Source organism: Gopherus evgoodei, chromosome 16, assembly GCF_007399415.2.
Source record: "Gopherus evgoodei ecotype Sinaloan lineage chromosome 16, rGopEvg1_v1.p, whole genome shotgun sequence".
NCBI classification, from domain to species: Eukaryota; Metazoa; Chordata; order Testudines; family Testudinidae; genus Gopherus; species Gopherus evgoodei.
The window spans coordinates 2,635,147-2,661,946 of NC_044337.1; the positions used below are offsets into that span (position 1 = coordinate 2,635,147).

Genomic DNA, 26,800 nt, shown 5'->3' on the forward strand with positions numbered 1-26,800 from the left:
ACTAGCCTCTGTTTGTCAGAGGATGGAGATGGATAGCAAGAGAATGATCACTTGATTATTGCCTGTTAGGTTTGCTCCCTCTGGGGCACCTGGCATTGGCCACTGTCAGTAGACAGATACTGGGCTAGATGGACCTTTGGTCTGACCCCGTACGGCCGTTCTTATGTTCTTATGTGCTTCTCTGGTTCTCTCTGGCTGGCCCAGTCCTGCTCCCCAGCTCAGCTCAGGCTCCTGCTCTCTCCTTAGCTCAGCCCCACTGTCTGAGCCAGAATACAGGACCCCGCTGGTCTCCTGACTCCCTCATTAGCCTGCCCTCCCTGTCAATCAGGCTGACCTGGAGCGTTGGCCTCTCCCCATTGCTCCTAGGGACTGTCAGTCTCAGGGTCCTGATCTCCATCGACTTGTCCCTTTTCCTTTTGGTACTGGGAGGTAGCCAACCAAAAAAACCCAGGAGTTTTAGTAAGGGGGCCAACAGTCCCCTTATATTCAGTAACCAACAGCTCAGTTGTAGGCTGTTCCCTTTCTTCCTTCTGCCTCCTTCTAGACGGATCTGTAAAGTACACAGTGACTCTGAAACCAAGAGGCCAGCTAAATGTTTCAATTTACCCGGAGAGATTGTGTGTGTATGTTTCAATTCTGCAATCCTTTGTCATTCTCACTAAGTGAGCAGTGACTGCATGAAATACAGAAACAAAGTGAATATTTTCAAGGCTGAAATGAAATAACTTAAAACAGGAGGAAACGACGCTTCCAATTAACGAGTGGATCAGTCCCTGCTGGTTATAAAACTAAGCTGTCTCTACCATCTGTAACAGAAACCAAATGCCCGTTAGCATTTCTGAGACACCTTGTCAGCCACGACATAAAAGTCTTTCCCTGCAGATCCCCTTGGGGGAAAAGGCTGTTCTCTCTGTTCATCCTGGTTTCTTGGTTTTCAGTGGCTCAGTGGTTGATGTTCTTCAAAAGACCCCTGAGAATGTCGGGATCATGCTAAGTTCTCAGTACTCTCAGAAGAAAGAATAAAGCAGGAAGATTCTAATGGAAATACTCAGTCGTACATGATATCTTGCCGGACAGGGACTTGCACTGGAGGACCATTATACTGAACAGGCTGAAAATGGGCCTTACCTGGAGAGTTCAGTTGCAGTTGTATTCAGCTGCTTTGCTTGCAGACTGAATTTCAAAGGGGCTGAAAAAGAGTCAAGACAAATTCCCAAGCCAAGTTATTCAAAATGAGATAATGGACATGGTGGCTCTTAAAGTGGGGAGGGAGATTTCTGAGAGGGTTTCTGGGCAGTGGTATACAGTGGTGATGGATGAAACAACAGATTTCTCCAACAAAGAGCAAGTGGTTTTTATGCCTACAATACGTGGGTGATGAGCCAACTGTGCATGAAGAGTTCATTGGATTGTACAATGTGGCCTCCACATTGACAGAGGTAATGGTATCACTTATTACAGGTACTATTGTGCCTAAATCTGAGGATCAACCAATGTCATGGACAATGCTGTGATGGTGCCATTAATATGGCAGATTATATCGGGTGCAGCAACCAGATTGCAACAGGAGGAATCACGAGCATGTCAGGATGCTATCAAAAATAACACTTGCTGCAATTTCAGGAGTAACTGCACCTATATTCCCCCTTGAGGGCATGCACTTAAAGTTTCAGGCTTCCAGCCATCATCTGTCTCTGGGCAGGGGCCTTTGTCCTACTCCCTTCTGCCTGGGGGGTGGGGGTTTCATGCTGCACAGCTCCCTGCCTTACACTGTGATATCCCCAGCAAGTCAGTCTGCCTGCAGGCCAGTGCTTGTGCTTTGCTTTGTCTCTGAATGTGATGACCAGCGTATTGCCAGCACTTACAAGCTATAACCCAGTTCTTGCTAGGCAAACACCTTTATTCTTGAGGTAAAAGCATCACAGAGAAAACGTATAAAAACAATAAACAGATGTAAACACCCACTAAACATACCAGGAATCACCCTCAGTCTTATGGGGCCAAGGTCAAGGCCCTCCCTACCCTTCAGCAGGACCGGGACCCCTTGGACAAAAATTCACATCCATTTGCGGGATTGGAGAGAAGGCCCTGGATTAGTTCAAGCTCATCCTTTTACACTGAAAGCCATTTCTTTGTTTTCTAATCTGTGGGAAACCCAGTTTGAGCCAGTATATGCAAACCACCCCGGGGTGATGCTTCTCTGGGGCTGTTTCCAATCCCCAGGAGTAACCACCCCCTCTGTTTTTAGTTCCTGGAGGTGCTGTGGTAACCCTCCCCGAAGAATAACACAATCATATAGAAACCATTCATACGTTTAATACAACGGTCCCCAAAGCTACTGCATGGGGTTGCAATGTCTGTCACAATCCTATCCTGCAAGATACTCTTGGAACCATTTAGGAAATTACAGAATGAAGTAAAAAACTCACCCAAACAAGATGCTGCACTTCAGGACATAAAATACGAAGTGTTCAGTACACCACCAAACATATATGTCCTCTGTCCAGCAATGGACGCTGTGCAGAAGCATTTGAGAGCTACCTTTCACGGTGGGCAACTTGAGAGGTTGCAAAGGATGCAATGAAAGATCCTGAAAGTAGAGCTCAGAATTTAAATGGAAAAGTTAAACTTCCTCTTGGTATCTGTGACGTTCTGTACTTCAGGGGAACCCCCATGTTCATCCTTGTAAAATAATTGTGTGGTATCCAGTGCAAGGTTTGTCATGTCAGGTGTCTTCAGAAGGCTCACAATGTACTGAGCATTGTTGTTATAGTCATTGTTGCAGTAATGTTATAGGCTATAATTCCATGTATATAGTTATGAGGCTGAAAATGTGTCTTCAAGTCTTAAAATAAGCCCAGGCAAAAACTCTCCAAGAGCAGAGAGGCAGTTCACACCTCATCAGGGCAGGTATGGGACAAACCCAGCTCAGCCTCACAGGAACAAAGGACACTGGCCTAGGCAGCAATAAAAGAATCTTTTGGACTTCAAGTGAGTCACCCCCTTCCTTTGGCCAGTTTGGGACTGTGATAAGGTAATGCTCACCTGACTCTCAAGGCGAGGAGGCAAAGCCAAGAGGGAAGAAAGACCATGACAAAAGGGAGAGACATTTGCCATGCTTGCTCTCTCTTCCACCTACATCTACGGACACTACACCAAGCGACTGAAGTACTCATCAAAGGGGAGAGCCTGGCTGAAGAGCAACCAGCCAGCCTGTGCTGAGAAGCATCTAAGTTTGTAAGGGCATCGAAAGTGTAAAGATCAGTTTAGAATGCGTTTTGCTTTTATTTCATTTGAGCAAATCTGACTTGTTTTGCTTTGACTTATAGTCACTTAAAATCTATCTTTACAGTTCATTAATCTGTTTGTTTGTTCTACCTGAAGCAGCGCATTTGGTTTGAAGTGTGTCAGTGACTCCGCTTGGGATAAGAAGCCTGGGGCATATCAATTTGTTTGTTAAACTGACGAGCTCTATAAGCTTGCAGCATCCAGCGGGCATAACTGGACCCTGCAAGACAGAGATTCCTAGAGTTGTGTCTGGGATTGGAGATATTGGCTAGTGTCGTTCAGTTGCAAGTAGCTGGGAGCAGCTTACATGCTACAGCAGGGGTAGGCAACCTATGGCACGCGTTCCGAAGGCAGCACACCAGCTGATTTTCAGTGGCACCCACACTGCCAGGGTCTTGGCCATCGGTCCGGGGGGCTCTGCATTTTAATTTAATTTTAAATGAAGCATCTGAAACATTTTAAAAACCTTATTTGCTTTACATATAACAATAGTTTAGTTATGTATTATAGACTTATAGAAAGAGACCTTCTAAAAAGGTTAAAATGTATGACCGGCACGCGAAACCTTAAATTAGAGTGAATAAATGAAGACTCGGCACAGCACTTCTGAAAGGTTGCCGACCCCTGTGCTAGAGGCTGTGTGTGAACAGCCCTGGAGTGGGGGTTCTCACAGCAGAGCAGGGTAAGGCTGGCTCCCAGAGTCAAGGATTGGAGTGACCTAGCACATCACCAGTCCGGACAATACCAGAGAAACGTCACAGTATTGAACTAGGTTGAGAAGTCCTAAAAACAGTAGACAATGTGTCATATTATGCAAGGGTCAGACCTTTCAGCAATAGAAGGTCAATCTCTTATGAAAATGACACTGAATTCACTTCATTCCGTCCAATCGGATGAAAACTACAACTTACTCTGGGATCAAATCTACCAGAGAAGTTTGAAATAGAAGATAGAAGGCATGAGCTTCCAAGAAAGAGAAAAGATCCTAAGGAAATGCAAATAGCAACAGGTGAACTCAGCTATCCAAATACAGAATAGGAATTTGGTAAGTACATCTACTTCAAAGTAATTTATTTTACAATGTCTAGTGTTCAATCAAGATTTGAACAGAGAGGCTACAAATTATTAAAAATAATACACTCATAACAACACAAAATGTAACAGGAATGCGATTTCAAGATGTGCTACCGGTGTATGGTTCCAATTTCAACCATGATCAACTGGTTACTCTGCCTCATCTATTTCAAGCCAGCTGTCAGCTTACAGAAAGATCAGTGAAAGCTGTTCATAAATATCTCAGCTTGCTCTGCCAAACCAAACATTGGCTCTTTTCCAAGTGGTGAAGCTGATATATCTGATTTTGATGGAACAGCAACCAATAGTGAAGTGAAGTGTTTCTGCACTCTTCAGTGTATTAAACCATGGCTTTGATCCACAATGGGACAATCATAGCTCAGCTGGTATGTGATTTTTTACTTGTAAACAAGGACAAAGCTGATAACTTACAGATGTTGCAGAAGAATTCATTGCAAGCAACGCAGGGCAAAGATCATTGTTTGTAACTTTTTCACATTTGTAAATTGTTCTTTTCATTCCTGTTTTATGTTTTTGTGAGCAGTTTTGTGCCATGACTAAATTTGTGAGCTAAACGAGCTCTGGTTCCAAACTCTGTGCCTCCTCGATTTATTAATGTAAGCCCTAAATTCTGGGGAGCTAAAAGCACCTCAAGCCCCTATTCTCTACACCCATGACATGAGTGGTACTAGGTGAAATATGATCTGGCCATTTGGGAATTTCTTTGGAGCTGGCTCTGCCCCACCAACATAGGGGCTGTGTCAGGAGAGAGAGGAGATGTAATGGGAGTGGGGGGAGGCAGAATTGGATAGGGTAGACTTTGCTCCCCTACAGTTGTTCTTAGTTGGCCTACGGTCCCTTAGCATCCAATGCCCCCTCCCCGTACCCGTATTGTGCAGGAGACAATCTAGCCCAGGATTTTTGCCGTTGAGTTCCTTGTTGATTCCAGAGGTGGTTCCTCCATTCTCCATTATGCTGAATCTCACTGAGGAGGATGGGGGCACAGGGTTGTACTGCACCAGCATGTCCTATAGGTGGTAAGAATTGCTGTCTGTGTCTCTGTGCCCTAGGAATTAGCCCAGCTCCCTTTGCAGCTGAACGTCCTTCAGCACATGGTAGAAGTCTACCAGGTGGAGCTGAAGGGTATGAGACTGATGGCTGTGGATGCCACCGAAGCAACAGAAGCAGCCAAGGTGAGAACTCTGCTTGGGAATCAGGTACTGGGTATGTTGGGAGAGGTCCTGGTTCAAGGACTGCAGCATCTGTTGCATGCAGTGACCTTTCCAGGGATGACTTAGGCCCCTTCTCTGGTTAATTTTCTTGCCATAAAGAGCAGAACTGGGGATCCCAGTGCCCACCAGGCTCCTCCTGCCCCTACAGCCATCCCACTCCTGGGTGCTGGGGACAGCTTGCTGAAAGCACTAGGTATGAAATACCCAGACAGGTTCAAACCCTGGCTGCTCCAGCATCCCAGGCAGTTTATTTTGTGGAGAGTCTTTTGGAAAAGACCTTAAAAGCTGAGGCCCTGCCTGCTCTGCACAGGCACTAAAGATCCCAGGGAACATTTCATATGATGTAGGGGCTTGCCAAGGCATCCTTGGCCAAAATTACCCCCCTTCCCCGCACCCCGCTGTGCAGTGCGCTATGGGCCAGTTGTCTTCCACGCTCTGCCCCAGAGGTGGCTGCATTGCTGCAGTGCTGTGGGGATGCAGCTTGTGCAGTACTTTGACATGGAAGGGGCTTTACTGATGTCATGATTGTTATTCCCTTCCCTGGCTGTGCCATGCTCCAGATGGACATGACCAATATGGAAACTGAGTTCATTGCAGAGAGAAGGTTCAGGGAGAATTCCCTAAACTTCCAAAAGAAGCAGATTGACAGGATCCGGGTCAAGGATGCAAGCGAGCGGCACAGGAGAGTGGTGAGTCCACGTGAGCTCCGGGTGCAGAAAGGCGAGTGAGCTCACCCTGTGTGCCTGGCTTGAGGATGGTGAATGGGAAGTTCGCCCCAGCAGGGGAATGTTGACAGCCTTCTCGACCCTGACAGCCCCTAGCACAGGATGCTTTGGGGGTGAGCTGCAGCTGCCCAGTGATCATCAGCTCCTGTGGCTTGACTTATGGAACCCAATGTGAAGTGCAGCCCAGGGCTGGGGTCTCCTTGGCTCCCAGAAGCTAAGCACAGCCAGTGCTTGGGTGGGAGAGGGATCTCCATGAGCAGCAGTGTGGGTGATGGAGCCCTTGCCCTGACTCCAGCTGCTGCAGATGGACCTGTCCTAGGCGATTCTCTCCTTTAAGTCAGCAGGGCCACTGCTGGAAATGTCTCTTTGGATGAACCAGAAACCCAAGGCCTGGCTCTTAGTTACAGTCATTCTTTGCCCCCATCACTCTTTCCAGCCATGGGTCTTCAAACAGAAAGAATGAAGCCTCTCAGCCTCCCATGAGGTAGATCAGTACCATTATCCCCACTTTACAGATGTGGAAACTGAGGCACAGAGTGGGGCAGTGACTTCTGCCAGGTCACAAAATGAGCCTGTGGCAGAGCTGGGACTAGGACCCAGGAGTCCTAGCACTGTACTATAATTGCAGGACCACCCTCTTCCTCATACAAGAAATGAGTTGTTATCCCCAGTGCCAGCCAGACCCCAGCTTGCGTAATGCCATTCACCTACTTAAGGCTCCTCCCCTTCAGGGTCATTTGGAGAAATTGTCCTTCTCTCCCTAGCCAGAGAGCAGTAGGAGGTCGCTGGTGCAGGATGGGTGCTATATCCCACCCCAAAGGTGGCCACATGGTATCATTGGCTCAATGAGTGATGGCCACGTGTGCTGGGCCTGATCCCTGTGTCATGGCTGACACCTTGGCAGAGTGGGTGTGAAACACAACTGTGGTGTTTTACAGTTTCTCCTCCCTGGAGTCAGCGACAATGCAAGGTACACGGCCCGGGGCCTCAGGCCAGGAGGCGTCAGTGGACTTACTCTGGAGTTACACTGGCGGATGCGAGATCAGAGGGGAAGGATTGTCCAGTGGTTCAGGTGCTGACCTAGGACTTGTAAGACCTTCATTCACCTGCCTGCTCCTCCACAGATGCCCTGGGTGACCTTAGGCAAGTCCCTGGGCCTCAGCTCCCCATTTGTACAATGGGGCTAATACAACTACACTGCTGTACAGGATAAAGACATTAGAGATTGGGAGGGAGCCAGACCCGGCGGTGATGGGGGCCAGATAAGCACCTAATCTAGCCAGAACCTGGCCCCTGTGTATAAAGTGCTTTGGGATCCCCCGGTTGAGAGAAGCTCCATATCCGGATCACTACCGGGGACCCGACCTCTTGGGTTGGCTCTGCCCTGAGGCTAGTTTGGCTTGGCGTGGGCCAGGTGCCTCATTTCCTCCCATGCTTTTCTATGACTCATTGGGTTGCTTCTAACTCCCTTGCAGCAGGCCAGGCGAGGCCTCAATGTGGATTTCCCAGCGCTGATATCGCATGAGTCGCTGAAAGGTGAGCGTGCATTTCGGCCAGGCCCACTACTGGAAGCTTCCTCTGCTGTGCACATGCTGATGGAGAGGAGGGACTGGAGCCCAGTACCCTGAGGGGTTACAGTTCGTAACGCCGGGAGCTGCTCCAGGGTGCAGAGTTTGTAACGCCAGGAGCTGCTGCAGAGTGCAGCGTTCGTAACGCCGGGAGCTGCTCCAGGGTGCAGAGTTTGTAACGCCAGGAGCTGCTGCAGGGTGCAGCGTTCGTAACGCCGGGAGCTGCTCCAGGGTGCAGAGTTTGTAACGCCAGGAGCTGCTGCAGAGTGTAACGTTCGTAACGCCAGGAGCTGCTCCAGGGTGCAGAGTTCATAACGCCAGGAGCTGCTCCAGGGTGTAGCGTTCGTAACGCCAGGAGCTGCTCCAGGGTGCAGAGTTTATAACGCCAGGAGCTGCTGCAGGGTGCAGCGTTCGTAACACCAGGAGCTGCTCCAGGGTGTAGCGTTCGTAACGCCAGGAGCTGCTCCAGGGTGCAGAGTTTGTAACGCCAGGAGCTGCTGCAGGGTGCAGCGTTCGTAGCGCCAGGAGCTGCTCCAGGGTGCAGAGTTCATAACGCCAGGAGCTGCTCCAGGGTGTAGCGTTCGTAACGCCAGGAGCTGCTCCAGGGTGCAGCCTTTGTAACGCCAGGAGCTGCTCCAGGGTGCAGAGTTTGTAACGCCAGGAGCTGCTGCAGGGTGCAGCGTTCGTAACGCCGGGAGCTGCTCCAGGGTGCAGAGTTTGTAACGCCAGTAGCTGCTCCAGGGTGCAGAGTTCGTAACGCCGGGAGCTGCTCCAGGGTGCAGAGTTTGTAACGCCGGGAGCTGCTCCAGGGTGCAGAGTTTGTAACGCCAGGAGCTGCTGCAGGGTGCAGCGTTCGTAACGCCAGGAGCTGCTCCAGGGTGCAGAGTTCATAACGCCAGGAGCTGCTCCAGGGTGTAGCGTTCGTAACGCCAGGAGCTGCTCCAGGGTGCAGCGTTTGTAACGCCGGGAGCTGCTCCAGGGTGCAGATTTTGTAACTCCAGGAGCTGCTCCAGGGTGCAGCATTCGTAACACTGGGAGCTGCTCCAGGATGTAGCATTCACAACTCCAGGAGCTGCTCCAGGATGCTGCATTCGTAACACAGGGAGCTGCTCCAGGGTGCAGCGTTTGTAACGCCGGGAGCTGCTCGAGGGTGTAGTGTTCGTAATGCCGGGAGCTGCTCCAGGTGTAGCTTTTGTAACTCTGGGAGCTGCTCAAGGGTGCGTTCATAACGCAGGGAGCTGCTCCAGGGTGCAGAGTTTGTAACGCCAGGAGCTGCTGCAGGGTGCAGCGTTCGTAACGCCGGGAGCTGCTCCAGGGTGCAGAGTTTGTAACGCCAGGAGCTGCTGCAGAGTGTAACGTTCGTAACGCCAGGAGCTGCTCCAGGGTGCAGAGTTCATAACGCCAGGAGCTGCTCCAGGGTGTAGCGTTCGTAACGCCAGGAGCTGCTCCAGGGTGCAGAGTTTATAACGCCAGGAGCTGCTGCAGGGTGCAGCGTTCGTAACACCAGGAGCTGCTCCAGGGTGTAGCGTTCGTAACGCCAGGAGCTGCTCCAGGGTGCAGAGTTTGTAACGCCAGGAGCTGCTGCAGGGTGCAGCGTTCGTAGCGCCAGGAGCTGCTCCAGGGTGCAGAGTTCATAACGCCAGGAGCTGCTCCAGGGTGTAGCGTTCGTAACGCCAGGAGCTGCTCCAGGGTGCAGCCTTTGTAACGCCAGGAGCTGCTCCAGGGTGCAGAGTTTGTAACGCCAGGAGCTGCTCCAGGGTGCAGCGTTCGTAACGCCGGGAGCTGCTCCAGGGTGCAGAGTTTGTAACGCCAGTAGCTGCTCCAGGGTGCAGCGTTCGTAACGCCGGGAGCTGCTCCAGGGTGCAGAGTTTGTAACGCCGGGAGCTGCTCCAGGGTGCAGAGTTTGTAACGCCAGGAGCTGCTGCAGGGTGCAGCGTTCGTAACGCCAGGAGCTGCTCCAGGGTGCAGAGTTCATAACGCCAGGAGCTGCTCCAGGGTGTAGCGTTCGTAACGCCAGGAGCTGCTCCAGGGTGCAGCGTTTGTAACGCCGGGAGCTGCTCCAGGGTGCAGATTTTGTAACTCCAGGAGCTGCTCCAGGGTGCAGCATTCGTAACACTGGGAGCTGCTCCAGGATGTAGCATTCACAACTCCAGGAGCTGCTCCAGGATGCTGCATTCGTAACACAGGGAGCTGCTCCAGGGTGCAGCGTTTGTAACGCCGGGAGCTGCTCCAGGGTGTAGTGTTCGTAATGCCGGGAGCTGCTCCAGGTGTAGCTTTTGTAACTCTGGGAGCTGCTCAAGGGTGCGTTCATAACGCAGGGAGCTGCTCCAGGGTGTAGCGTTTCTAACGCCAGGAGCTGCTCCAGGGTGCAGCATTTGTAACGCCGGGAGCTGCTCCAGGGTGTAGTGTTCGTAATGCCGGGAGCTGCTCCAGGTGTTGCTTTTGTAACTCTGGGAGCTGCTCAAGGGTGCGTTCATAACGCAGGGAGCTGCTCCAGGGTGTAGCGTTTGTAACGCCAGGAGCTGCTCCAGGGTGCAGCATTTGTAATGCCAGGAGCTGCTCCAGGGTGTAGCGTTCGTAATGCCGGGAGCTGCTCCAGGGTGCAGAGTTTGTAACTCCAGGAGCTGCTCCAGGGTGCAGCATTCGTAACACTGGGAGCTGCTCCAGGATGTAGCGTTCGTAACTCCAGGAGCTGCTCCAGGGTGCTGCGTTCGTAACACTGGGAGCTGCTTCAGGGTGCAGCGTTTGTAACGCCGGGAGCTGTTCCAGGGTGTAGTGTTCGTAATGCTGGGAGCTGCTCCAGGTGTAGCTTTTGTAACTCTGGGAGCTGCTCAAGGGCTGCTCCAGGGTGTAGTGTTTGTAACACCAGGAGCTGCTCCAGGGTGTAGCGTTTGTAACACCAGGAGCTGCTCCAGGGTGCGGCGTTCGTAACGCCGGGAGCTGCTCCATGGAGCAGCGTTCGTAACGCCGGGAGCTGCTCCAGGGTGTAGCGTTTGTAACTCTGGGAGCTGCTCAAGGGTGCAGCATTTGTAATGCCAAGAGCTGCTCCAGGGTGCAGCATTTGTAACTCCAGAAGCTGCTCCAGGTTGTAGCGTTCGTAACTCCAGGAGCTGCTCCAGGGTGCAGCGTTCGTAATGCCGGGAGCTGCTCCAGGGTGCAGAGTTCGTAACTCCGTGAGCTGCTCCAAGGTGTAGCCTGCTGAAGGCTCAGGCAGCATCCCAAGTCCACTGAAAATAGGTGTTGGCCACGGCCTGAGGCAGGGTATCAGGCGGTGGGGTATGAATATCCAGCTTGGAAATGGACAATCCTGGTTTCTGGGAGTGGCTATTTCTCTTCTCCCTGGGGTCTTTTCCCAGAGGACACACTCAATGAGTATTCATCACCGGCAGCTCTGGGTGGGAGACGTCTGCTCCCATGCGACCTCATCCTGCTCTTGTTGAGGTCAATGGGGACAGCACTGACCCCAAGCCTGGGTAAAATTCAGCCCAACCCAAGGCTCCCTGCACCACTTAAGCCTCTTGGTGGGGCACCACTGTGTGGGCAGTGTTATGTTCATGGAACACACAGAGAGAAGTTAGATAAAAAACATAAATATTCTTGTTAGAAGTTGTAACATCAAACAACTTTTTTCTTAGATTTCAGAACAATAACACACAAGAACAAACACCAGAGCGAAAAAAAGCAGGCTGCTCCCTACAACAGAGAGACACAACTTACTCCACCTCACTCTAGGCTGGCTGGCTGCAGACTGGCCGCTCAAGGGCCAGATTGCACACTTCCCTCGCACAGAGCCTCCTTAGCCTAGCTAGCCTGCAGGCAGAACCAGGAAACCCTGTACAAATTTAATAGTGATACTCGGTCCTTTTGACACGGTTGTCAATACAACTTGGGGAGCTGCCTCTGGGCCCCTGCATACAAGGAAGGGTTTTTCTTCTTTGACCCTGCATGGGAATGGACAGAGGGACCTGGCTTAAGGGTGGCATTAATGTGGGAGACAGACCTTGCTAGGAGCAGGGCATGATTAGCTAATGAGAGCCTGTCTTTTATTCAAATGCTTAACCTAGTGTTTCATTGGTCAAGTGGGTTGTCCCTGGCCATGTTGCTGTAGATTTGTGTGTGGGAGTTCTGGGAGGTTTTAGGGAATCTCTCTCTAGCTCTTATCTGAACTCAGTTGTTATTTTATACCTTGCCCATAGACTCTTCATTCCTGCTGCTCCAACCCCTGGCCATCATTCCGATGTCATTCCGTGAACCCCCTGCATGCCTGCCCTGTTCCACTCCCTTCTCTGGCCACCAAGCCTGCCCCAGACTGGGGGATATAACTGGTCTTCTCTCTGCTGTTTCCTCCCCACGCCTAGGTGCAAAGCTGGAGGCCTCCAAAGCCCAGATTGAGCATCAGGCCCAAGTGACGTCTGAGGTAGACAAGATAAAGTGTGCAGTGCAGTGCTCACACCTCTGGGTAAGGCACTCTGGGCTACATGGCTTGGGCGCTTTGCTTCAAGGGACGTAATGCCAGATTGTCAGCCCTGGAGGCTGAAAGCTCCTGTCCTGTGTGGACATAGGTGCTGGAACTAGGGGTGCAGGGTTTGCTGCTGCACCCCCTGGCTTGAAGCGGTTTCCATCATATACAGGGTTTACCATTTGGTTCAATAGATCTCAGCATCTCCTCTACAAATTGTTCCAGCACCCCGGGGTGTGGATAGCTTCCCCCATGCCATGCCCTTGTCCTGTCCTGTCCACCAGGCCAGGGATCAGCTAAAAGCATGGATGTGCCTTTGCTAAGGAGATGTATGTTATAACCTTAGTCCCAGATTTGGACCTTAGCGTCCAAAATATGGGGGTTAGCATGAAAACCTCCAAGCTTAGTTACCAGCTTGGACCTGGTACTTGCTGCCACCACCCAAAAATTTAGAGTGTTTTGGGGCACTCTGGTCCCCCTGAAGAACCTTCCCTGGGGACCCCAAGACCCAAATCCCTTGAGTCTCACAACAAAGGGAAATAATCCTTTTTCCCTTCCCCCCTCCAGGTACTCCTGGAGAGATACCCAGACACAAGCTCTGTGAAACTACACAGAGTGGCTTCCCCTCTCTGTTCCCAGTCCTGGAACAAAAAGTACTTTCCTCTTCACCCAGAGGGAATGCAAAATCAGGCTAGCCAATTCAACACACACACAGATCTCCCCGATCTCTTCCTCCCACCAATTCCCTGGTGAGTACAGACTCAATTTCCCTGAAGTAAAGAAAAACTCCAACAGGTCTTAAAAGAAAGTTTTATATAAAAAAGAAAGAAAAAATACAAATGTTCTCTCTGTATTAAGATGATACAATACAGGGTCAAGTGCTTAAAAGAATATTGAATAAACAGCCTTATTCAAAAAGAATACAAATCAAAGCACTCCAGCACTTATATTCATGCAAATACCAAAGAAAAGAAACCATATAACTTACTATCTGATCTCTTTGTCCTTACACTTAGAAACAGAAGACTAGAAAGTAGAAACTACTTCTCCAAAGCTCAGAGACAGCAGGCAGACAGAAAACAAAGACCCCAGACACACAATTCCCTCCACCCAAAGTTGAAAAAATCTGGTTTCCTGATTGGTTCTCTGGTCAGGTGTTTCAGGTGAAAGAGACATTAACCCTTAGCTATCTGTTTATGACACGCCCCCCAAATTGCAGACAGTGGGGAAGCTCACTGGCGGCAATTTCCTTCTAGAACTTGAAAATAAACAGGTTAATACAACACATGCACCTTTACATATACTACTAAGTATATAACTAACAGACTTTTACATTTTAAGAACACTTTTTAACTACTGGATTCTGGGAAACTCTCACGGGAGAGTGCATCAGCAACTTTGTTAGAAGCTCCTGTGATGTGTTGAATTTCAAAATCAAAATCTTGGAGAGCTAAACTCCAACGAAGACGTTTCTTGTTGTTCCCCTTGGCAGTATGAAGCCACTTTAGTGCAGCATGGTCAGTTTGTAGTTTGAACCGCCGTCCCCAAACATATGGGCGTAGCTTTTCCAGGGCGTACACAATGGCATAGCATTCCTTTTCACTGACTGACCAGTGACTTTCCCTCTCAGACAGTTTCTTGCTGAGAAACACGACAGGATGGAAGTTGTGATCTGTTGCTTCCTGCATGAGCACTGCTCCTATACCACGCTCAGATGCATCCGTGGTTACTAGGAATGGCTTGTCAAAGTCCGGGGCCCTGAGCACAGGGTCAGACATGAGCATCGCCTTAAGCTGGGTAAAGGCCTTTTGACACTCATCAGTCCACTTAACGGCATTTGGCTGGGTCTTTTTGGTCAGGTCGGTCAATGGGGCAGCGATTTGGCTGTAGTGTGGTACAAATCGCCTGTAGTATCCGGCCAAGCCAAAGAAGGATTGGACCTGTTTCTTTGACCTTGGGACAGGCCACTTTTGGATAGCATCCAACTTGGCCTGTAGGGGGTTTATGGTTCCTCGACCCACCTGGTGCCCCAGGTAAGTCACTCTGTTTTGGCCTATTTGACACTTTTTGGCCTTAACAGTTAGTCCTGCCTGCCTGATGCACTCAAAGACCTTTTCCAGGTGTAGTAGGTGTTCAAGCCAGGAGTCTGAAAAAATGGCCACATCATCGAGGTAGGCAACTGCAAATTCTCCCAGTCCAGCTAGTAGACCATCTACCAGCCTCTGGAAGGTGGCGGGTGCATTTCGAAGGCCGAAAGGAAGGACATTGAATTCATACACCCCCGCATGGGTGACGAATGCTGACCTCTCCTTGGCAGGTTCATCTAGCGGTACTTGCCAGTACCCCTTGGTTATGTCTATTGTAGAGATGAATTGGGCACGTCCCAACTTTTCCAATAGCTCATCAGTGCGTGGCATTGGATAGTTGTCCGGACGAGTTACAGCATTTAGCTTACGGTAGTCCACGCAAAAGCGTATTTCCCCATCTGCTTTGGGTACCAGAACCACTGGAGATGCCCATGCACTGGTAGATGGGCGGATTATACCCATCTGTAGCATGTTCTGGATCTCCCGTTCTATAGCAGCTTGGGCATGAGGAGACACCCGGTAGGGTGGGGTTCTGATTGGGTGAGCATTACCTGTATCAATGGAGTGGTATGCCTGTTCAGTCCGTCCTGGGGTGGCTGAGAACAATGGGGCGAAGCTAGTGCACAGCTCCTTGATTTGTTGCCGCTGCAGACGTTCCAGGGTGGTTGAGAGGTTCACCTCTTCCATGCCACCGTCTTTTTTTCCGTCGTAGTAGACACCGTCAGGCCACTCAGCATCATCTCCCTGGACTGTAAACTGACAAACCTGTAAGTCTCTGGAATAGAAAGGCTTGAGAGAATTAACATGGTACACTTTAGGCTTTAGTGAGGAATTGGGAAATGCTATGAGGTAGTTTACAGTTCCCAGGCGCTCTTGGACCGTGAATGGCCCTTCCCATGATGTTTCCATCTTATGGGCCTGTTGCGCCTTCAAGACCATAACCTGGTCTCCTACCCTGAAAGAACGTTCTCTGGCATGTTTGTCATACCAGGCCTTTTGCTCTTCCTGAGCATCCTTTAGGTTCTCTCTAGCAAGGGCTAAAGAGTGTTGGAGGGTGCTTTGTAGGTTGCTTACAAAGTCCAGAATGTTAGTTCCTGGGGAAGGCATAAACCCCTCCCATTGCTGCTTCACCAACTGTAATGGCCCCTTAACCTCGTGACCATACACAAGTTCAAATGGTGAAAGCCCTAAACTGGGATGTGGTACAGCCCTGTAGGCAAACAGCAACTGCTGCAACACTAGGTCCCAATTATTGGAGAATTCGTTGATGAATTTTCGTATCATGGCCCCCAAAGTTCCATTGAACCTTTCCACCAGGCCATTGGTTTGATGGTGGTACGGGGTGGCAACCAAGTGATTCACCCCATGAGTTTCCCACAGTTTTTCCATGGTCCCTGCCAGGAAATTAGACCCTGAATCTGTAAGGATGTCAGAGGGCCAACCTACCCTGGCAAAGATGTCTGTTAGGGCCAGGCACACAGTGTTAGCCCTGGTGTTGCCTAGAGCGACTGCTTCTGGCCATCGGGTAGCAAAGTCCACTAAAGTCAGTACGTACTGCTTTCCTCTGGGCGTCTTTTTTGGGAAAGGGCCCAGAATATCCACAGCTACTCGCTGAAATGGGACCTCAATTATGGGGAGTGGCTGGAGAAGGGCCTTGACCTGGTCTTGAGGCTTACCCACTCTTTGGCATACCTCACAAGACCGGACATACTTGGCAACATCCTTGCCCATCCCCTCCCAGTGGAAGGACTTCCCCAACCGGTCCTTGGTTCTGTTCACCCCAGCATGGCCACTGGGATGATCGTGGGCTAAGCTTGAGAGCTTCCCCCGGTACTTAGTTGGAACCACCAACTGTTTTTGCGGCTGCCATTCTTCCCGGTGTCCACCAGAAAGAATCTCCTTGTATAAAAGTCCTTGGTCTATAACAAACCGGGATCGATTAGAAGAGCTGAGAGGCGGTGGGGTGCTTCATGCCGCCGCCCACGCTTTCTGAAGGCTGTCATCTGCTTCCTGCTCAGCCTGGAACTGTTCCCTTGAGGCTGGGGTCACCAGTTCTTCCTCAGACTGTGGACTTGGGCTTGGTCCCTCTGGAAGCGATGTAGGTGATGGGGTTGTTTCCGTTGCTGGTGAACCGCTCTCCGCTGGTGCACCTGAGGGTATTTCAGGCTCTGGCTGAGCCTTTTGGGTATGGCTGTCTGTTGTTTCTGCCAGTTCTGGCTCGCTGGCGCCCACTGGCGTTGAGTTTGAAGATGTGGTTGCACTTGCTGGTGCAGGTTGCTGTTCCAGTTCCGGGCCTGGGACTGGAGATGCTGTGGCTGTTTCAGTGGTAGGCATGGAATCCGGGTCCACTACCTCTGTCTGGGTCTCTGGTAACACAGACGGGGCCTCTGTGGACGGCTCAGGAACAGGAATGGGTCTGGAAGCTTGCCTGGTTTGGCTACGTGTAACCATTCCCACTCTCTTGGCCCGCCTCACCTGGTTGGCCAAGTCTTCCCCCAGTAGCATGGGGATAGGATAATTGTCATAGACTGCAAAAGTCCACATTCCTGACCAGCCTTTGTACTGGACAGGCAGTTGAGCTGTAGGCAAGTCTACAGCTTGTGACATGAAGGGGTAAATTGTAACTTTGGCCTTTGGGTTGATGAATTTGGGGTCAACGAAGGATTGGTGGATAGCTGACACTTGTGCCCCCGTGTCTCTCCACGCAGTAATCTTCTTTCCGCCCACTCTCAAATTTTCCCTTCGCTCCAAGGGTATTTGAGAGGCATCCGGGCCTGGGGATCTTTGGTGTGATGGTGGTGTAATGACTTGCACTCGCATGGTGTTCTTGGGACAGTTGGCCTTGATATGTCCCGGTTCATTACACTTAAAGCATCTTCCATCTGATGGGTCACTGGGCCGAGGTGAGTTACTGGAGACTGGTGAGGTTGAAGGGTAGGGTATCTGTGGCTTTACTTGGGTGGTATGTGGGATCTTTGGCTGTCCTCGGTTGTAGGGTTTTTGGTCTGTGTGCCCCCTGTGGTAATCGTTCCCCTTGACAGTAGCTTTCTTGCTTTCTGCCAGTTCCATCCATTTGGCTCCAATCTCCCCCGCCTCAGCGATATCTTTGGGTTTTCCATCTTGTATGTACCGTGTGATGTCTTCAGGAACACCATCCAAGAACTGCTCCATTTGTATGAGGAGGTTCAGTTCTTCCAAGGTTTGAACGTTGTTTCCTGTTAGCCAGGCCTCATAGTTTTTTGCAATGTAGTAGGCGTGTTTGGGAAATGACACCTCTGGTTCCACTTTTGGGTTCTGAAGCGCCGACAGGCATGATCTGGGGTTATCCCCATCCTGTATCTGGCCTTGGTTTGAAAAAGTTTATAGTCATTCATTTGCTGCTTAGGCATTTCAGCTGCCACCTCTGCTAAAGGTCCACTGAGGTGTGGCCTTAATTCTACCATGTACTGGTCTTCGGGGATGCTGTACCCAAGACAGGCTCTTTCAAAATTTTCCAAGAAGGCCTCGGTGTCATCACCTGCCTTGTAGGTGGGATATTTCCTGTGCTGTGGAGCAATAGTTGGCGCCGGGTTGTTAGGGTTGGCTGGGACATGCAGCCCAGCTTTTGCCAAGTCCAGTTCATGCTTTCTCTGTTTTTCCTTCTCTTCATCTTCTTTTTGTTGTTTTTCCATTTCTCGGCGGTGGGCCAACTCTTCCTCTGCTTGTTTCCTTCGGTAGGCCACCTCTTCTTCTTCTAGTTTTCTTTTATGTGCTGCCTCTAAGGCTGCCTGTTCTCTTTGGTAGGCTGCCTGTTCTCTTTCGTAGGCGGCCTCTCTGATCTGTTCTTCTCTTTCTTTCATTTCCATTTGTCGCCTGTGTTCAGCGTCTTTGAATTGCTCTTCGGCCTCAATTTTTGCCTTAGAAGTCATGATTCCTGTTTTCTTGTGTTGGGGTGCCCTCCGGTGTTTCTCTTCTGAACTGCAGGCTCTCTGTTGCCTCCTGAAGTCTGCCTAGCAACAGTGCCTTTAGCTAATCTTCAATGTTAAGTAAACCTGAAAAACCACTTTATTTGCATTCATATAGTGCTGGTATGACTCTCAATGGGAGTGCTATTGTGTGACAAAAGACCTGTGATAGTCCTTAACGACTTCTTGCTTAACATGCAAGCCACAAACTGCCAGAGAGAGCAGAAAAAAAAATTCTCTCTGGTTCCCTTTTAAAACCAACTGTTTCTCTCTGCTAAAAAGCCCTTAGCAGAGAAAAGAAAAATATAATATTCCTACTGGCTTCTGGATTCTGTCTAGATCCCACCGGCTGCCACTCATGTTATAACCTTAGTCCCAGATTTGGACCTTAGCATCCAAAATATGGGGGTTAGCATGAAAACCTCCAAGCTTAGTTACCAGCTTGGACCTGGTACTTGCTGCCACCACCCAAAAATATAGAGTGTTTTGGGGCACTCTGGTCCCCCTGAAGAACCTTCCCTGGGGACCCCAAGACCCAAATCCCTTGAGTCTCACAACAAAGGGAAATAATCCTTTTTCCCTTCCCCCCTCCAGGTACTCCTGGAGAGATACCCAGACACAAGCTCTGTGAAACTACACAGAGTGGCTTCCCCTCTCTGTTCCCAGTCCTGGAACAAAAAGTACTTTCCTCTTCACCCAGAGGGAATGCAAAATCAGGCTAGCCAATTCAACACACACACAGATCTCCCCGATCTCTTCCTCCCACCAATTCCCTGGTGAGTACAGACTCAATTTCCCTGAAGTAAAGAAAAACTCCAACAGGTCTTAAAAGAAAGTTTTATATAAAAAAGAAAGAAAAAATACAAATGTTCTCTCTGTATTAAGATGATACAATACAGGGTCAAGTGCTTAAAAGAATATTGAATAAACAGCCTTATTCAAAAAGAATACAAATCAAAGCACTCCAGCACTTATATTCATGCAAATACCAAAGAAAAGAAACCATATAACTTACTATCTGATCTCTTGTCCTTACACTTAGAAACAGAAGACTAGAAAGTAGAAACTACTTCTCCAAAGCTCAGAGACAGCAGGCAGACAGAAAACAAAGACCCCAGACACACAATTCCCTCCACCCAAAGTTGAAAAAATCTGGTTTCCTGATTGGTTCTCTGGTCAGGTGTTTCAGGTGAAAGAGACATTAACCCTTAGCTATCTGTTTATGACAATGTAATATTCATACCAGGGTGACTATGCTTATGCCCGTGTTGACTCTCTGAAGTGTCTAGGGAGTGGTATTCCCAGAAGCCTGAGCAGACTCATCCAGAGCTGAGTGCTTGTCTCTCTCAACAGCCCTGACTGCTGAGAGCATCCTGGCGACTCTCTCAGGGCATCCTGTGTGCTGGGAGCTGCTGTCTGAGCCTGCTTCTGCCTTGGCACAATGTGGCTGGACAGTGTGCTGCTCCTTTCCTTCTCCGTTTGCTCCAGCTTACCAGAGCAGTTTGATTTTCAGAGCTAAGGAAGCAGCAGACACTGTGTCGTGAGGGGACGAGATCCTTGGGACATGCGCCAAGGGAAAAGAGGCATCAGAGAGTCAGATCCGAGCTCCTGACTCAGCTCTGAATTGGAACTGTTGCCTGATTAAGGATTGAGGAGTAAGTCCAGTGCTCAGGATCTGGCCCACTGATTCCAGGCTCCAGTAGGCAGGGATGGCCTTAGACAAGGGCTAAGAAGCTACCTGCAACATCTAAGGGGCTTTGCTGGGGTCTAATGTGGGACCCCAAGGCCACAGCCTGTTGCTGCGCTGCTCCTACTGAGAAGTCCCTCCAATGAGCCCCCAAAATAGTGATAATATCCCTGTAACTGGGCAGTGCTGATCTCACATACTCCAGGGTGTGGTCCGCATGGCTGGTTGTGGCTGGTGTAAGCTCCCCGCACTCCGAAAGTGGAGCTGGGATCTCATAGGTCCTCTATTCTTCCTGGTCTGATGCATTTTGTTTTGATGCCTCCTCCTCCTCCTCCCTCCTGGCCAGGACATCGCAGGGAGGTTCCTGGCCCAGCAGAAGACTGGGGAGAACCTGCAACAGCAGACAGTGGAGTGTGAGCAGAAGCGTGAGGAGCTGGAGGCCAAGCTGAAGGAGCTGGAACTGGAACGTGCTGAGCTGAAATTCCACCAGACCCCAAGCTCCATAAGGTACGTATTTACCCCTGCACATTGGGTCTTCATCCCTGCTCCTGGGTCTTCACCCTGATGACTTAGCTTCTGACAGGACACATGTTGCAATTCAGGCTCATAGAGTGCATTTTCTACCATGGTTGGTGCCAGCCCCATATCTACTGGTGCTCTGGGTGTGAGGATGGGATTTGATGTCCTCTAAATACTCACAGCCTGCTCCCTTCCCCCCACCAACGCATTTGGTCCTCTGCATTTCTGCAGGGCCCATCTTAAATTCCACTGAAATCCTATGCACTGTTTGCAGCAGTGCTTCAAAAGAGATGACATGGCATCTGGGGCAAAGGATTCTGGTATGTGTCCGAGACCCACAAGTGCTACTGCACAGAGCTGTGCAGAACCAAGGTCCCTTTCGGAGGGAGCAGGGCATTCTCAGTAGCAGGCCTTCACTTCCAGAATTTGCCCCTCCTGGAAACACATGGAAGCCAGGCCTTGTAATATGCACTTCACAGCCCAGGCTGCCACCAGCTGTAGGCTCCAGAATCCCAGGCAAGGGGCCCACTGGTTAGATTTCCTCCATGCCTGCCCTTTAACATTGCTGTGGTGCAGGATTTGTGGCGTGTGTACTCCTGAACAGTGTCTGATAGTGCTTACCTAAGCCATGTAAAGAGCATCCAGATGCTGTGTGGATGGGGCTCCATAAGTATAATCCGAATGAATAACAGCCTCCCTTGGCCCTGTGTGTGTGCGTGTATGTGTGTACATGTGTGTGTGTGTATATGTGTGTGTATGTGTGTGGGTGTGCCTCTGTGTGTGTGTGTGTTTGTATGTGCATGTGTGTGTGCACCCTCTAGCTCTAGGAAACTGGCGGAAGAACTGAAGAAGAATTTGGAGGCGGAAGAGGTCCGGCTACACAAAGTGCACACCCAAATGCTGAAGAATCAGGAGCTTCTGCTCAGCTTTGAAAATGGCATTGACAACCTCCTAATTCGCCTGTGCGGGATCACTGTGCCTGGCCATGTATGTGCCCTAAATCCCCTCCCTCCTGCCCTTCCTGTCACCGTGCAGCGCTGGGTTGGGCAGGAGAGGGCTCTCTGCTCCTACCTCTTCAGCATCATGTCATTTGCTTTGGGAGCTTGTAACTAGGCTCACCCCCAAACCCCTACATCTTCATTGCCCCCTTGTCATTCCCACGGGGAAGCGGTTCTCTCCCTCACTCGTGGGCAGTGTATTGCATGCTCGCTCTCCAGGCTGCTACAGCAGCCTTCACAAAGCTGTTGCCACTCCTGGTGCAGCTCTCCGCATCAGCCTGGTGTGCCCACCCCTGTGTCTCCCCGCTTTTCTGGGCTGCCAATGTTCCTCCACTGGGAGTGTGCCCTGCACCTGCCTAGTCCAGCATTGCTCTGCTCTCAGACCCGGTTCAGTGTGGGGCCTGTAGACCCCATCACATGCTCAGACACAGTGGATTGCATGCTCTTTCCATTTCCAAAGGCCAAAATTATAGCAGTGTTCAAAAAAGAATTAGCTAAGTTCAGGGGGGAGAGGTCCATCAGTGGCTAATAGCCAGGTTGGGCAGGGATTCAACCCCATGCTCTGGGTGCAGGGGTGACAGATGCTTCCTAAAAGTGTGTGTGGGGGGGGGGGGCACAGCTGTCCATGCAGCTCTTACTTCAACCCGACTCCGGCTTCAGGCCTGGCTTGAGGGTGGGGCCCTGAGGGCCAAAAAGGTGCAGCGGGGTCATAGTAAGAGCCATCTGTGCTGCTGTGGGGAGCTGCAGAGCCTCCATCTGCCTGGCATGGGGGGCCTGGGACACAGGCCGGAAGCTGCACTTGGGCTTCCCCACCCCAGATAGATGGATGGTCCGTAACTCCCCACAGCTGCCCAGGCTCCCTGGGCTCTCTTACCCAGGCTGGGTTTCAGCTGGCCGGGGGATGGGGCCTCGTGGAGAAGAGAAGGTGTAGGGGACCAGGGCCATGGTGAAAAGTGGATGGACCATGGCCTCTTGGCCTCCCCTGTTCTGTCGCCCCAATCTGGGTATCCCTAGCCTCTGACAGCTTGGATTGGACTGCAGGGGATGGATCACTTGATGATTGCCTGTGCAGTTCATTCCCTCTGAAGCACCTGGCATTGGCATAGCCACTGCTACGTAGCTATTTGTATGTGAACTAGCTCGATAAGAGAATGGGTTTGCAAGCAATGCAGACATCACCTAAAAGGGCTCTCGTCCTCGCCACTCAAATAGAAAGTCACCTCCTAAAGATTCACTCCGCTCAGAGTACCTGCTTCATGCTGGCTGGCTGCAGACTCAGGCAGACCTCCCTGCATCAGTTTATGTCTGGTCATATTTTGAAGGGTTTTGTTAGACCTGCAATAAAGGTCTCCCTACGGGATGGGGAGCAGGCAGATACTGGGTGCAGCGTTGATATATAATACTCTAAATGCTCTTCATTGATTATAAAACAAACCTTATTCACTCCACATTCACACCCCAAACATACTATACTAGAGTCCAAAGGTCAGAATGGTCCCGATGGCCAGTCGAGTTTCCTTCTGATCATAAGATGCGGGGAGCCAGCAAAAACCACATCTATATCCACATGGGACTCTGGATCAATAAACGACCCTGATTTGCAGAAATCATAGGCACCATTTATAGTCCGTTCCGTTGCATCCTCAGTTGTTTGCCTTTGTTTACTAGGCCTTCTACCCACACAATTCCAAAGATACCGTATATACTTATTCATAAGCTGAATTTTTTTATTAAAAAAGGGAAGCACCAGAGAAGGTGGTCAGCTCATGAATGGGTATAGAGAGGGAGAGGTGGGACACAGCCCCCCCCCCCCCAAGCAGAGGGAGCAAGGAGAGGCAGCACCGCCAGCAGAGCCAGAAGGGAAGAAGCGGGGCCAGAGTTTGGCTGCTTCTGGCCACGCTGCTCTCCCCCCAGCCTCCGAACAGCTGCAGCTCCAGGCCTGCAGGATGCAGCCGTGCTGCCTGGCCTGCTGGAGCAGCTCCATCCAGGCCAGAGACATCCTCCTCTGGCCTGCCCCAGCTGAGGTGGGAAGGGATGGGATGGGGAGAGTGTGGGAGTCCTGGGCTAGGGGTGGGTCATGTGGGGGGTGGTCACAGGGGTTACTCCCCTGACCCCCAGCTTCCCCCTCCCTCCCCCAAATTTCCCCACCAGTTGCTGTCCCAGCCCGGTCAGGATAAGCTGCTGGGACACTTTGTTTACTTAGGTTTACCTCCAGGCCTGCGGACGCTGGAGCTAAACAAACCATCTCAGCCCGCCAGCAGCTTATCCTGATGGCCTGGGAGACAAAGTTTCCCAACCCCTGAATTATAGGGTCGGCTTGTGAATGGGTCAAAAAAAATTTCCATTTTTACTTATCCATCTTGAGGGGGTCAGCTTATAAACGAACGGGCTTATGATCGAGTATATACAGTATATATCATCTATATATATTTTCGGAATTGTGTGTGTAGAAGGCCTAGTATATATATATTAGAGCTGTCAAGTGATTAAAAAAATCACAATTAATCATGAGAGTAATCACACTGTTAAACAATAATAAAATACCATTTATTTAAATATTTTTGGGTGTTTTCTACCTTTTCAAACAGATTGATTTGAATTTCAACACAATACAAAGTGTACAATGCTCACTGTATTTTTGACAAGTATTTGTATAGAAACAAAATAAATAGTATTTTTCAATTCACCTCATACAAGTACTGTAGTGCAATCTCAGTTGAACTTACAAGTGTAGAATTATTTTTTTAAAAACTGCATTAAAAATAAAACAATGTAAAATTTTAGAGCCTGCTGGTCCACTCAATCCTACTTCTTGTTTGGCCATTCGCTCAGACAAACAAGTTTGTTTACATTTGCAGGAGATAATGCTGCCTGCTTCTTGTTCACAATGTCACCCGAAAGTGAGAACAGACATTCTCATGGCACTGTTGTAGCAGGCATCACAAGATATTTACGTGCCAGATGCACTAAAGATTCACGTGTCCTTCATCAGAGACTGCTATAACATGAAATATATGGCAGAATGCAGGTAAAACAGAGTAGGGGACATATAATTCTCCCCCAAGGAGTTCAGTCACAAATGTCATTAATGCATTATTTTTTTAACAAGTATCAGCGGCATGGAAGCATGTCCTCTGGAATGGTGGCCAAAACATGAAAGGGCATATGAATGTTTAGCATATCTGGCAAGTAAATACCTTGCAATGCCAGCTACAAAAGTCCCATGCCAGTGCCTATTCTCACTTTCTGGTGACATTATAAATAAGAAGAGGGCAGCATTATCTCCTTGTAGCAGGGTGGTCCCCCTGCTCCTGCCTTTCAAGGCTTAGAACAGCCCTGGGAGAGGGCTGTGGCTGTGGCAAGAAGCCTGGGCTGATTGGGGAAAGTAGGCTCAGCTGTGGCCATGCTCCAATCAGGCCCAGCTGGCCCCTATAAGAGGATGTGAGCCAGAAGCCCAAACAGTCTTTCTCTGTTTGTAGAGGGAGAAGGGCTTGGCTGCAAGGAGCTAAACAAGATACCCAGAGTGGAGCAGGGCTGGGGAAAAGCAGAGAAGCTGGGGAGCTCCTGCCTGGAAAACCCCAGGCTGCAGCCTAGGGTAAGGCCAAGAGGTACTGGGGGTCGCAGCGGGCAGCCCAGGGGTAGGCAAAGGAGCAGGTCTAAACCCCTTTGCCGATGATGAGTAGCTGATACTGCAGTCTGCCCTAGTGAATGGGGGCTAGATGGAGACTTGGCAGTAGCCAATACGGAGGCAAAGTGGGGATAGTGGGGTGGGGGTTCCCCTGGGAGGGAGAGACCCTGTTAAAGGGGCACTGGGGTCCTGGGAGGGACAAGGGGGCCAGCAGAGGACAGGCGGATTGCTGGCCTGCAGAGGGTGCTCCTGGCTGGAAGTGAGCTAATTCCCAGGACGACCAGCAGGAGGTGCCGCAGGGGTGGGTCCTGCATGTCTACACTCCTGTAAAAGTAAACAAACTTGTTAGTATTAGCAATTAGCTGAACAAGAAGTAGGACTAAGTGGACTTGTAGGCTCTGAAGCTTTACATTGTTTTGTTTCTGAATGCAGTTATGTAACAAAAAAACCCTATATTTGTAAGTTGCACTCTCAGGACAAAGATTCCACAACAGTACTTGTATGAGGAGAATTGAAAAATACTATTTCTTTTGTTTATCATTTTTACAGTGCAAATATTTGTAATAAAAAATAATATACACTTTGATTTCAATTACAGCACAGAATACAGCATATATGAAAATGTAGAAAAACATCCCAAATACACCTCTACCCCGATATAACACGACCTGATAGGATGTGAGTTCGCATACAAGACGGTAAAGCTCTGACATGCTGCTCTGAGCAGCGTGTTAATAGTGTCGTGCCAGGCTGGGGCTGAGAGGTTTGATAAGGGGCAGAGGGTCTTGGGAGAGGTAAGGGGCACCCCCCCAGGGTCTGGGGGGAAGAAGCTGTGGGAGGGCACTTTTGGGGGCCCCACAGTCCCAGAGTGGCCTGGGGGATTAGTGGGGGACTGGGAGCAGCCCGCTCTGCTTTCCTCACCCCAGCCCCAGCCATGTCGCTCAGGGGAGGGGGCTTGGGGGAAGGGATACCCCGCACACTCACCAGCAGCGGCAGAAGCGGAGCAGCCCGGCCCCAACGCCTCCACTCCGCCAGCTCCCAGCTGCAGTGCTCCGCTTCCCAGCGCAGGTGAGTACGAGGGGACGTCCTTTCCCCAACCTCCCTGCACTCACCGGCAGTGGGAAGCGGAGCAGCCCACCTGCAGCCATCTCCACTCAGCCAGCTCCCAGCCGTGTTGCTCCACTTCCTACTGCAGGTGAGTGCAAGACCTTTCCCCAGCTGCCCCCCAGCAACACGGCTGGGGCTGGGCCTGGGGCCACATCGCTCCGCTTCCTGCCGCAGGTGAGTGCGGGGGGCAGGGGGCATCCTTTCCCCAACCTCTCTGCACTCACCGACGGCGGGAGGCGGAATGCCGCGGCTGGGTGCTGGCGGAGTGGAGCAGACTGGGGCTGGGCTGCTCCACTTCCCACCGCTGCCGGTGAGTGCCTGTCAGGGGGTGGGGGTGGATAAGGGTCGGAGCAGTCAGGGGACAGGGGGTCGGGTAGAGGGTGGGATCCTGGGGGTGATGAGGGATGGGGATCTCTGGAGGGGGTGGTCAGGGAACAAGGAACGGGGGGTGCAAAGCAAGTTTGATGTGGTCTCACCTATAACA

The 26,800-nt window shown here is 50.6% G+C and overlaps 1 protein-coding gene across 1 annotated transcript in view; it reads left to right on the forward strand.

Annotated features, from left to right (window-relative positions):
* The window catches only part of CCDC183 (coiled-coil domain containing 183), a 39,715-nt gene that overhangs the window by 10,075 nt on the left and 2,840 nt on the right, over positions 1–26,800 (forward strand). Inside the window, exons 6-11 of the mRNA XM_030535938.1 lie at positions 5,433–5,555; positions 6,155–6,283; positions 7,795–7,855; positions 12,246–12,346; positions 20,411–20,571; positions 21,405–21,570. Coding sequence (XP_030391798.1) covers positions 5,433–5,555; positions 6,155–6,283; positions 7,795–7,855; positions 12,246–12,346; positions 20,411–20,571; positions 21,405–21,570 — 741 coding nt within the window. The remainder of the gene's footprint in view (positions 1–5,432; positions 5,556–6,154; positions 6,284–7,794; positions 7,856–12,245; positions 12,347–20,410; positions 20,572–21,404; positions 21,571–26,800) is intronic.